This window comes from Triturus cristatus, chromosome 4_1 (genome assembly GCF_964204655.1).
Source record: "Triturus cristatus chromosome 4_1, aTriCri1.1, whole genome shotgun sequence".
NCBI classification, from domain to species: Eukaryota; Metazoa; Chordata; class Amphibia; order Caudata; family Salamandridae; genus Triturus; species Triturus cristatus.
Genome location: NC_140585.1, coordinates 1006037118 through 1006050796, shown reverse-complemented (window position 1 = coordinate 1006050796; position 13679 = coordinate 1006037118). Strand labels below are relative to the sequence as shown.

Below are 13679 nucleotides of genomic sequence, written 5' to 3'. Positions count from 1 at the left end.
AAACAGCCCACTTTCACTCTCAGAACTCAGCAGCTCCTTCAATCACTTGCTGGCTTTATCTTTGCCTTTGACCCTGCTTAGTGCTCCACTTCCCATCTGCCAGGATCATTGTAGGAGGCTGACTTAGTATATGGTGCTAACATACATTAGTGGAGCACCCTGCACTAATCCAGACAACCCTTATGGTGATTTTAGTGGGCTTAGACAACCATAGAAAGCTCTCTAAGTGGTAGCTGTGGAGAGCAGCCTTCGGGCTTAGTCCAGGAGTGTAAAGCAGCTCGTTTTACCAGGACTTAATCTTATGGTGTAGGTTAAGTGAAAAACAACCCCACAGTGTAGTTATAATTTTTTTTATTTATTATAAACATTCACAAACACATTGCAATATCTCCTACCTGGAGATATAAACACAATACATACAATACTTTGATAATAGAACACGTAAGTAGCACAAATACACAGTGGTCTCCAGGGAGAGACCAAACCATATACTAACATAGTGGAATGCGAACCATAACCTAAGTCGAGAAGGGACCTAGAAGATGTAGAAGAGTCGGGGACCCAAGGAACCACCCAAAGTGAGTATCTAGGAACCCTACTGAGGTTGTGTGTAGAGTGGGAACAGGACTGTGTGCTCAATACAAGTCAATGGGTAAGTCGCAGTTGAAGTTTTAAAGAAAAAGGACCCTTACCAGTGGACCCTGAGGACACCCCGTGGAAGATGGAAAGTTGGGAGAATCACCCCACCCGTGGATACCCCAGGAACCAGGATACCTACACCAGGGAAGCCGGGGGCATAGGCACGAAGTGACATCGGAAACCGCTGCAGACCACAATAGAGGACTTCAGAAAAGATGCCGCTGGCAAAGAAAGCAAAAGAGTCCGGTGGAACCCAAAGGTAGATTCATGTTGAGAGGTTCCTGCAAGCAGAGGGAACAGAGCCTATGCCACTGAGGAGTGACCAGTAGGCACGGAAGACGAATGCCCACTGATGTCGGAGCTTGAGGTAAGTTGACAGTGCCCTTTAAGTTGCAGCTGTGTGGACCAGGCGACTATGTGGAAGACCAGGAGCTGTTCAAGAGCTGTCCCACGTCGGATGTCAAGAGCCAGGGGGTCAGTGTCAAGCAGGAGCACCAGCAAGCCTTTGCAACTGTAACCAACGTACAAGTCGAAAAAAGGTGCAGGGTCGGGACCAGCAAGGTGCAAGTGACTCACCACAAGCAGGTAAGTCAGATCAGGACCCAAGCAAACACGGGAGCCCACTGGAGCCAAATAAGACCCTTGAAAGGACCCACAGGCCGGAGGCACAGCAGTTGCAAGAGGACCTCTAGCAGCTAACCAAAGGAGGAAGGCCCACTGTGCAGAGGAAGTAGTGCAGGTGCCGATCTTGGCTGCAGGAGATGCTTGAGGCTGGAGATTCTTGGAGCCCGAAGATCTCTGGAGGGGAGAGTCAATGAGCCTTGGCAACAGCAAGTTGAAGTGGTGCAGAGGGGTACTGCTTCTGCAGTTCCAACGTGGGATACTGGCTTCAAACTTGCTTTGAAGACAGTGCAGGCCTTGCGGAAGTTGCAGAACTACCACCTGTGTTGCTGAACCTTTCAGGGTCCTTAGGAGCTCAGGAACAGCAGACCGGTCAGCTTCCTTGCGGTGCCTGCAGATGCAGGAAAGTGACTCCTTTGGGTGTCTGGGATGTCCACTAGCCTTGTGAAGAACCAGTATGGAGCACAGACGTTACAGAAGACAGGCAGGACGATGAGACCAGGTGCAGCAGGAGTCTTCCCAGTTGCAGTCTTGGTTCCCAAAGTGAAGTCCAACGAAGTCCAAAGTGCCGAGATGGTTGAAGATGAAGTGGTTTTGGATCTGAATCTTGTCCCATGACGAATCTAGGGACCCATCCACAGGTAAGGGATGTATGACGTTACAACGCACACTATTACAACGCATGCACTTACAACGCATTTTTTACAACGCATAAGCCATTACAACGCATGACATTACAACGCATGACATTACAACGCATTTTTAAAAAATACCTTTACAACGCATTGCCATTACAACGCATACTACCTTTACAACGCATACCATTACAACGCATTATATTAAATTACATTTAAGGTAAGTATTAGATAGTATAGGGGTAAAAATTACTATTCTAACTCCAGGGGGTGCAACAGTAGGGTAAGTGTTGGATAGTATAGGGGTAAAAATTACTATTCTAACTCCAGGGGGTGCAACAGTAGGGTAAGTGTTGGATAGTATAGGGGTAAAAATTACTATTCTAACTCCAGGGGGTGCAACAGTAGGGTAAGTGTTGGATAGTGTAGGGGTAAAAATTACTATTCTAACTCCAGGGGGTGCATCAGTAGGGTAAGTGTTGGATAGTATAGGGGTCAAAATTACTATTCTAACTCCAGGGGGTGCATCAGTAGGGTAAGTGTTGGATAGTATAGGGGTAAAAATTACTATTCTAACTCCAGGGGGTGCATCAGTAGGGTAAGTGTTGGATAGTATAGGGGTAAAAATTACTATTCTAACTCCAGGGGGTGCATCAGTAGGGTAAGTGTTGGATAGTATAGGGGTAAAAATTACTATTCTAACTCCAGGGGGTGCATCAGTAAGGTAAGTGTTGGATAGTATAGGGGTAAAAATTACTATTCTAACTCCAGGGGGTGCATCAGTAGGGTAAGTGTTGGATAGTATAGGGGTAAAAATTACTATTCTAACTCCAGGGGGTGCATCAGTAAGGTAAGTGTTGGATAGTATAGGGGTAAAAATTACTATTCTAACTCCAGGGGGTGCATCAGTAGGGTAAGTGTTGGATAGTATAGGGGTAAAAATTACTATTCTAACTCCAGGGGGTGCATCAGTAGGGTAAGTGTTGGATAGTATAGGGGTAAAAATTACTATTCTAACTCCAGGGGGTGCATCAGTAGGGTAAGTGTTGGATAGTATAGGGGTAAAAATTACTATTCTAACTCCAGGGGGTGCAACAGTAGGGTAAGTGTTGGATAGTATAGGGGTAAAAATTACTATTCTAACTCCAGGGGGTGCAACAGTAGGGTAAGTGTTGGATAGTATAGGGGTAAAAATTACTATTCTAACTCCAGGGGGTGCAACAGTAGGGTAAGTGTTGGATACTGTAGTGTAATATAATGCGTTGTAATGGTATGCGTTGTAATGGTAGTATGCGTTGTAATGGAATGCGTTGTAAAGGTAGTTTTTAAAAATGCGTTGTAGTGTCATGCGTTGTAATGTCATGCGTTGTAATGGATTATGCGTTGTAAAAAATGCGTTGTAAAGGTAGTGCGTTGTAAAAGTTGCGTTGTAAAGGTTGTTCCCCACAGGTAAGCCCTTAAGTACCCAAAGGAAACGGTTAGGACGATTCAGGGGTCCCTCCCAGAGGAGGGGCTGTACCGTGGGGAGGATACTCCCATGTCCTTTGTCCAGTTTCGCACCAGAGCTGGAGCCTATGGCTTCCTGAACTGGTTTTAACTGGAGTATGCAAGGAGGGCACCAAATGTGCCATTCAAAGCAGTGTAGTGGCGCTGGAAAGCACCCCAACCCTGTCCTGATACACTGAGTCCTGTCTGGAAGGTGGTCACACCTCCCTGTGACAGGAAACCTATTGTCCTGCCTTCCCCTGCTCGAGCTTGGCTCAGCAGCAAGAGGGCAGAATCGTGTCTTTGGTCGGCAGCAGCCATAGTTTGCTGACCGGGTCAAAAAGACTTATCAGGAGCACTGATGGCCTCCTGAAGGAGCTTAACAGTGCATTAAATCATACTTCAACATCGTTTATGGTGTTGGAGTATGATTCCAACATGTTTGATACCATACACGAGAGGGTTCATTACAGCCAGTTTACAAATAGCCATCCCGTAGTGACGCATGGCCTCCCTACGTATCGTAATAGCTGATGCACTTACAACCTGGGTGAATGTACTCTGAATTGTGAGGGTGCCCCTGCTCATGCAGGAGCACCCTCACAGTTATAACCGAGCACCCTGCCTTCAGGATTGAAAGGCCTGCCTTAGGGGTGACTTATAGGTTTTAAGTGTTGTGACCTCACATATAAGGAAACTTATGCCTCCTTACAGGTGGGACAAGTCCCGCCTGAATGGAAACAAGCCATGGTTCTCCAGCTTTTAAAGAAGGCCAATGCTGACCCTTCTCAGCCCTCCAATTTTTAACCAATCTCACTGCTTCCGGCACTTTCCAAAATTTTAGAAAAACATATAAATTGGCAGTTATCCTCCTTTGTTGAGACCCAGAACTTCCTACATCCTTCACAATCAGGTTTTAGAGCAGGGTTTTCGACTGAAACAACTCTATTAGGAGTCACTGAAATGCTTCAACATCGTCTGGACACTGGCGACACAGTGGCCCTCATTTTACTTGACCTGAGTGCTGCATTTGACACGATGTCACACATCGTGTTGCTGAAAGCGTTGAAGTCTCTGGGCATTGAGGGCCTAGCACTCCAATGGCTTGACTCCTTCCTTACCAATCGTGTGTTTCAGGTCTTTTCTTGAACGGCCACCTCTGAAAAGCACTTATCCCCGTATGGAGTGCCCCAGGGATCTATACTGAACCCCCTGTTGTTTAATGTTTATGTTGGCCCATTAGCAGATATTGCTGAAGCAGCAGGGCTGTCCCTATTTTCCTTTGCGGATGATACTCAGATTATTTTTTCCCTCACTGCAGCGAGGGAATCATAATCATCTGCTCTCCAGTCTGGTTTGAGGAAAATTGTGTATTGGATGAAGGCTAACCTACTCAAACTAAACGGAGAAAAAACTGACGTTTTGATCGTAGGGAAAACTCAAGATCTTTGGGGTCCCCAGCATTGGCCCGTGGAACTGGGTATTCTTCCCCAGCCTGTTCATCAAGTCCGGAACCTAGGCTTTATCACTGATGATCAGCTATCAATGAAATATCAAGCCGTGAAGGTGGCCTCGATCTGCTTTCCCATTCTTAAATGGTTAAAGAAGATTCTTTGGATGCTGCCATTCTCCACCCAGAGAACAGTAGCCCAGACCCTTGTCACATCTAGGCTGGATTACGTTAACGTTTTATATCTGGGCTCTAACAAAGATGTGATACAAAGATTGCAGGTGGTGCAAAATGTGACTGCCAGACTGCTTTGCCAGGTCCCCAAGGCTGCCTCTATTTCAGGCTTTCTTTGCAACCTCCATTGGCTTAAGGTGGAGAATCGCAATAAATTCAAAGCCTTGAGCTACATGTTCGAAATCAAAACTGGTTTAGCCCCACAATACCTACAATCTTTAGTTCAACCCTACTTACCTTAACGCTCTACTACTCAGCTTAAATATACTGTGCCTAGAATCAGACTGATGCGCATGCGCGGTCGATCTTTTGCTTACCTAGGACCTTCTCTGTGGAACTTTCTTCCTATTTCACTACGTACTGAAACAGTTTATGGGAATTTTCAAAGAGGCTTGGAAACTTGGTTGTCCAACTTGTAATTTCTCTCCCCTCCTTTCTTTTCTCTCAGGCTGGCGCTGGGAAACCCCTCGGGGTAGCTGAGCACCTTATAAACTCAAATAACATAACATAACATATATGTTGTAAGTCGTGCTAGCACCAGCTTACACAGGCTGCAATGGCAGGTCTATAGTCACAATTTAAGTGATCTCCCATGGGTAGCATATTACATGCTGCAGCCCATGGGAGACCCCAGGTGTACCTATGACATGGGTACCTTAATACCATATACTAGGGACTTACAAGGGTACACCAGTAGCCAATCTGGAGTGTACCCAAGTACTCACCATGTCCAATGTAGAAGAGAAGCATAGAGACTGGAGTCCTGATTAGCAGGATCCCAGTCAGACTAGTCAGAAAAACATAATGCCTGCAGGAAAAAGTGGGGGCGAAAGCAGATTCTACTTTCCTACAGTTGTGCTATACAAATACCATAAACACATGTACCACAACCACAAGTTGCACCATCATTACATTACACCACAATTATCACAAGAATTACCACCACAAATACCACCATCAACACCTTTACCACCACCATTACCACTGTCACCACCATTACCACCATCACTACCATTACCTCCACCACCTAAATTACCATCCTCACTATCTCCATGACTACCACCTATGACACCACCATTACATCAATACCAACTCCACCATCATTAGCTTCACAATCTCCATCATCACCACCATTAACGCAAACACCAATACCACCGCCACTATTTTCAATGCCAACACAACTACCTCTACCATTTCCACTGACAGCACCAATACCAACACCACTATTACCACTACCATTACAATCACTACTTTCAGAAGACTATCTTCGCCACCACCACTATTAACAACACTATCACCACCACTATCATCGTCATTATCACAAAACTCACCATTACATGCAGTCTCATAACGATTACAATTACAGCTGCCACCATCAATACTACTACCACTCCCACCACCACCTCTACTAGTGTTACCACTAAAACTCGCACTACCATTACAACAACAAATTTCTCATCTGTGTAAGAATACTGCATGTGGGCAAGAGAAAGGGTGATGTGGGCATGTGTCTGAGAGACATTATGTGTTTGCTATCAGTAATAAAACAAGTATAGGTTGTGTTTGATTGTGTTTATTGATTAAAGCCAGATCTATTGGATTTGTCAAGTACTGATTTTCTCCTAAAGCCAATCTTCTTTTGCTCGACTTTCCTGGTCATTTCCACAACTGCCAAAAGTCATGATTTCTGCATATAATCTTGTATGCCTTTCAATGCTTCATAGCACCTAAAAAATAGAAATAAGTACTGCGCTTTGATGAAAGTGATGAATAAAAATAAAGAGATAAAAATTTACTTTTTGACGGAAAATTATTCCTCTTTTGACACATTAGCTGCTGCATTTTAGGTGCATGGCATGATGCGTCAGAAATGCATGCACTGTTCTAATCACTGTTCCAGTGCATCTTGTTAGTGGGTAAAAAAAATATTTGAACTTGGAATAAGAGCACAACAGGAAAAGTTAGTACAGACTTTACTTGTACAGAAAGCTAAGAATGTGTCTCAAGCCTCATAAAGCACTCTTCTCCCAGAATGTCCATTGCTGCTGGAATGTGGGTCCTAGTTGTGCTTCACTGGGATGAGCAGAACTACTGGCATCCAGCAACATACTGATCTCGCGACTAGCTATAAATGGGTATTTGCCAATGGGTTATAAAGGTTGCCCAGCTTCATATGAACGTAAAGTTAGGGACCTCACCATTTCATAATTCTGGAAGTGGTTGTTTCATGATCTCCGCATTGAGTGTGAAGCCACTGGTATGTAAGTTCTCTACTTCTTTCAATCTTTTCAGACGGAACTTTATCCGCAGAGGCAAATTCTTCTTCCCTACCTGCGAAAAAAATAGGTCTCATGTTATAGAGCTGCTGAAAGTACAGATTGGAACAAGCTGGCTAAAGACAGGACATTCGGTACGTCACAAAGAATGTTATACATAAGGCCTCCGCTGGAAGGTTCTAAAATAACAGCAATGATCTTAATATGTGACATCTGTATAACTTACCAGTCCCCAGTCAGGATTTTTATAATGGTTTTTAACCTAACACACCCAGTGCACTTCTTCACTAGAGTTTAGCTCTGGCCCAGAGTTTCTCAAGGAGAAGCTTCCTTACCATGTGCCTCTTTTGAGTATCCTTCGGTTTAGAAGACAACAGTCTCCCCCTCTGGTCTTGAGGTCAGAGAGCAGTCTACCATTCCGCCACACATATCAGCGGACCCTTTGAGTTCTTGCATTTTCCATAACAAGCCAGGGCATATGGGCAGAAGCAGTACAAGTTTCCTTGAGGTACTCAGAACAGGTACTGCATCCACAGCAAGTAGAACTGAGGTGAAAGTGCAAGCTTCCCTCACAAGCACACTCTGACAAACCCACCGGTTGCAACACATGCAGCAGGGCAGGAGTAGACGTATCCTCCATACTCAGAGCACACTAAAGTTCCTCCTTAATTGCTGCCTTCCTCTCAATGGCCAGCTTGCCGATCAGCACCACTGCTGCAGTAATAGCTGGGGGCAAGTGGCTGTTTGACACAGCTGCTTCTCTGTTACATGGAATCCCAATCCAAATTTTTGTGGGAACGCCCACTACTACTCCCCTTGGGTATCACAATAGTGAAACAGTCTGTGCTACTGATAAGTGTGTTACCACGCGTGACACCTGTGCACAGAAACAACCACAGATAATCAGGGTCAGAATTTTGTATTTCAATTTTCCACAAGCCTGTGTGAAACAATAAGATAATGGAGTCCACTATATTTCTGCTTCTGCATACTGCTTGCTATTATGCACAAAAAATATTAATAACTGGGGACCAGTTGACATACTGTGCTTGCAAATTGTCCATCAAGCATGTCGGCCATGTGTATTCATATTTACAAAACGTGTCAATGGCATCAAAAAAGTGATTACGATATGATAAACGTAACAGCTAAGATAAAATTGATTCGGACAACACTAACTGAGGTACTGCAGTACAATGAGCATCAGCTTTGATCCTAAATACAAAATCATTAAACCACTATGGAATTAAGGTGTGAAGATACCTAGGAAGAGATACCAGTTTCAACTAGATTCTCTAGCCTAATTCCAGGCATCATGAATCTAAGATGCTGGAATGTGAAAGTGCATGGGGCACCTGAAATCAAGCGCGCAACGCCCATTGGGCTCAAAGGGCTTGTTCTTGTTTCTGTGATTTTTTATAATCTCCCAATAAAGCATATTTAAACTTAAAAAAAGATACATACTCAACTAACTCAAATGCCCTAGACCAAGGAGGATTGTTAAACTCAACTCTGCAAAATTAAAAACATCCCCTAGCCGGTTACCGCAACAATTTTTCCAGGAATGTAGAATCGATAACAAACATGTAAAAGGAATTACAGATTTAAAAAATAATAATAATTGTTTGGGCCCTCAGTAATATTGTCAACTTCATGAAAAAGGAATTCGTTCGGTGAAAAGATTTAAAACGTGTTATCAAGGAAGAAAGTTTTCTTTCTGTATGTGAAAGTATTCATTCATGTCATTCCAAAGAATTAATTGGACTGGTAAAAAAAATAAAAAAATAAACCTACAACCGCAGGTTTACTTCTAAACGTGGTTGTGGATTGATGATTTGTTGAATATCATAGAATATTCCAAGATTGTTCCTATGACAGCCATAGCTTTAGAAGAGGGTTCCAAGAAATCATTTGTAAATTCCCATTGACATTTATGCGTAGGTATTTCCGCATGCATAAAAAACAAGCTACTTATCTGTACACTGTTGTTCTCCAGTATTGATATCTTTTATAGATTCACATGCTTGAATCTTCCCAGTCGTCATGGTGGGAGTCCCACGATAACATAAGAAATAACAGTAATATAAAATTACCATAGATATCCATAGAACAGAAAAATAATCACTCAAGTGACTTTTCAGCCTCATTTTATAACATCTAAACCTCGGCCAATCACAGCTGAGACCTCAGAGTTCCCTTTCCCCACAGAGCCACAGTACCTCAGATTTCAAGCACAAGTGTAAAGGTATACAAACTCTGAGGTAATTGGTGAGCCTAATCAGGGAGGATGGAGGGTCGCATGTGAATCTATAAAAGATATCAATACCGGAGAGCCGCAGTGTACTGGTAAGCAACTTGTTTTTTCTCCACTATTGAATCTTTTACAGATTCACATGCTTGAATCCAACTAGTAAGCAGTAAAAACACAATAGGAGAAAAGAGATGGCGGCGGGAGGCGAACCATCCCACCATGAATTAAACTTGTAGCATCAGAAAATCAAGACGAGAATAATAAGCATAAAAATTTACACACAGTTTATAGAGAACATAGCTGGCCCAAACGCCGCCTACCTTAAGCAAAGAGGCGCAGGAGTGTAGCTTGTCCAACAGCGATATCTGCCTTTTCCCAACCATCAAGGCAGTAATGCTTCATGAATGTGTGAGCGTTTGCCCACGCTGCCGCCCTGAAAATGTCCGGGAGAGATGCTCCTGCAAACAGGGCTGAGGTAGTCGCCACTTTCCTGGTAGAATGTGCTTGTGCTTTCGCAAAGAGAGGACAACCAGCTTTTTCATGACAGAAGGAAATCGTGGAGGTGACCCAAAGTGCAATGCTGGCCCTTGTCAAGGCCTGTCCTTTCCTGGGTGCCAGGTAAGAGATCATTAGTTGAGAGGATTTACGGAATGACTCTTCTTTTCAGATAAAACGTTAAGCATCGTTTGATGTCCAAAGTGTGCAACGCTCTTTCTGCTGCTGAGGATGGATTAGGAAAGAACGTTGGTAAAACAATCTGCTCATTGAATTGGTAAGTTGAAGGCACCTTAGGTATAAAAGAAGGGTTAGTTCATAAAATAACTCTGTCTAGCAAAAACTGCAGATATGGTTCTTTTATGGTAAGAGCTTGGATCTCACTGATAAGTCTGACTGACGTAATGGCCAAGAGAAAAGCCAATTTCCATGAAAGGAACTTTAATTCACATTTGTGTATTGGCTCAAAGGGAGGATGCATCAATTGAACAAAACGGTGTTTAATTGCCACAAAACTGTAGGAGGCTTAACAGGCGGGAAAACTCTAAAAAGCCCCTTCATAAATTCTTTGACGAGTTGGTTGGACCACAGACAAGTTTGATTTGAACATCTTCTTTATCTAGAAATTGCAGCAAGATGAACTCTTATGGAAGAGTGAAAAAGTCCTGATTTCGCTAGGTGCAAGAGATACGGCAGCACCTGCTCCGGAGATGAAGAGAATGGATGCAATGCTTGCAAGATACACCAAGTACAGAACCTCTTCCATGTAGCTGTGTAACATTTCAACGTAGACGAAGCTCGAGATTTCTGAAGTATCTTAGTACACTCCTCGGAAAGCCTCAAATCCCCAAATTCAGCATGGTGAAGAGCCAAGCTGACTAATGAAGAGAGGGAATTTGTGGATTAACCACCTGGCCCTGGTTCATGTAGAGAAGATACTCCTTTGGAGGGAAGCGAATCAAGCACACTGCGATGCAGCTCAGTGTACCAGAACTGTCTTGCCCACCCCGGAGCGATGAGAATGATCCGACAAGGCTCTTGCTTCATTTTTTTAAGTATTCGAGGAATTAGTGGAAATGGGGGAAAGGAATAGGTGAACATCCCCAAACAAGGAAACTGGAAGGCGTCTCCCCATGAATTTTGATGAGGATGTCTGCTTGCGAAAAGAGGATAACCCCAGGATTGAAACACCTCCTTCAAATGTTGGTCGTTGAGCTCCCATTCGTGGCACTGTTTGGAGGCCCTGCTGAGAGAGTCAGCCTTTTCGTTGTGAATCCCTGGCACATGCTCACTCGCAAGGAGATGTAGTTGGCAAGGAGCCCTTTCCATATCTGCTGAGCAAGAATGGAAAAGCGTTACAACAAACAAATGATGGACAGAATGCTAACAATGCAGACATTCTCCCCCAGTCAAGAGATCTGAGTTAAATCCATCGTTCTTTTGCCCACTACACCACCCCAGTTTAGACATGGCCATATGCAAATCAGTCTTGACCCTGTGCCTCATGGGAACAGTCCAGCCCGAACTGCCAAGCCATGTCTTCCCTGGACCGGAATCAAGCATCCTAGGACCGGTTTCTGGCTATCAGCCGTCATCAGCCAGGATAGATTGACTCCAGTGGCGTAGTGAGCACGGGTCCCACGTCTGGGAATACCCATCCCACTTAGGGCGAAAAGCGTTACAACAAACAAATGATGGACGGAATGCTGACAATGCAGACATTCTCCCCCAGTCAAGAGATCTGAGTTAAATCCATCGTTCTTTTGCCCACTACACCACCCCAGTTTAGACATGGCCATATGCAAATCAGTCTTGACCCTGTGCCTCATGGGAACAGTCCAGCCCGAACTGCCAAGCCATGTCTTCCCTGGACCGGAATCAAGCATCCTAGGACCGGTTTCTGGCTATCAGCCGTCATCAGCCAGGATAGCTTGACTCCAGAGCAAGAATGGAAAGCGCCAGAGATTTCGTTCTGCCTTGCTTTCAGAGGTAAAACATTGTCGTAGTGTTGTCCGTCCTGACGAGCATTGACGCACCTTAGATCCGATGTAGGAATGGCTTCAGACCTTAAAACACTGCTTTGAGTTCCAGAATGTTTAATTGAGACTCCGCTTCCTGTTTGGACCACTTGCAGTGAACCTGTAATTCTTGAAGGTGAACCCCCCCATCTGTCCATCGACGCATCTGAGGTCATCACCAGCTGTGGTAAAGAGCGAATGATAGAGAGACCTTGCAACAGGTTGTCCTTGACCATCCAACAGGCCATGGCAGCCGTCATTGATGCTGAAATCCGAACCTTGTCGTTAAATGAGCCTTGAGACTGAACCCACTGTGCATCGAGCTGTTCCTGCAGCGGTTGTATGCAAAGTCGGCAATTGGGAATAGGCAGGATGCAAGAGGACATCATCCCCATCATGGACTTGTACTGCCTCACAGAAGCAAATCTTCTTGATGAAAGAAGCTTTGTCATATCCATAATGCGCATTATTCTTTCCTGAGTGGGAAAGGCTTTGCCCAGATCTGTGTCGAGACGTGCACCCAGAAAGACCAACAATTTGGCTGGGATAATGGACGATTTTTCCAGATCGATGCAAAGACCTAGAGACTGGAAGAGAATCCGACAGGCTCTCGTTGAAATTTCTGCCGCTTGGAAAGATGGAGCCTTTATGAGCCAATCGTCCAGGTACGGGAACACCTGATGGCCTGAGCATCTTACAGCAAACTAATGATGGACGGAATGCTGACAATGCAAACATTCTCCCCCAGTCAAAAGATCTGGGTTAAATCCATCGTTCTTTTCCCACTACGCCACCCTAGTTTGGACCCAGCCATATGCAAATCAGTCTTGACCCTGAGCCCCATGTGAACAGTCCAGACCGAACTGCCAGGCCAGATCTTCCCTGGACCGGAAACAAGCATCCTGGGATCGGTTTCAGGGTATGTCACCCTTCTTCAGCCAGCCTAGCTTGAATCCAGTGGCACAGTGAGCAAGGGATGAAACATCTATTGCTATCTCAATGAGCTCTGAAGATGCTCTTTCTCCCTCCAAAAGAATATCTCTTGCCTCTTTCTTTTTATCCTCTGGTAGATATTCCAACAGAGTAGAGATGTGCGACCACATCTGCCGGTCATGAAATTAGAAGCTCTAATGGGGGTAGCCGCCAAAGCCGAGAACCTCTTCCCAATATTGTTAAGGCAACGACCCTCCTTGTCCAGTGGGGAAGTGCAGGGAGATGCTGGATTCTTGGTTCTTCTCTGTGCTGCCTGCATGATCACAAAGTCCGGCCTCAGGTGACCAATGAGGCACACAGGCGAGTCATCTGGAGCTTTATATTTTTTGTCCAGTTTTGGTATAACCACTGGAACAGAGGCAGGTGTCTTCATAAACTTTAGCCCTTCTTGCCATAGAAAGTCAATTATAGGAATTGCTCTCCCTGAACGTTGAATGCATGGTTTAAAATTATATAGAAAACACTCAGTCTGTTTTGACGGCATTGGTAAATCAAAACATTTGGAAACCCGCTCCAGAAGGTCATGAAATCCCAGATATCTGCCAGAGGGGAATCTGCAGCAGGAGGGTTAGGAGATGGTGG

The 13679-nt window shown here is 44.6% G+C and overlaps 1 protein-coding gene across 1 annotated transcript in view; it reads right to left on the bottom strand.

Annotated features, from left to right (window-relative positions):
- Nucleotides 1-13679, bottom strand: part of LRRIQ1 (leucine rich repeats and IQ motif containing 1) — a 1142626-nt gene that overhangs the window by 202515 nt on the left and 926432 nt on the right. The window contains exon 23 of the mRNA XM_085653925.1: nt 7263-7395. Coding sequence (XP_085510051.1) covers nt 7263-7395 — 133 coding nt within the window. The remainder of the gene's footprint in view (nt 1-7262; nt 7396-13679) is intronic.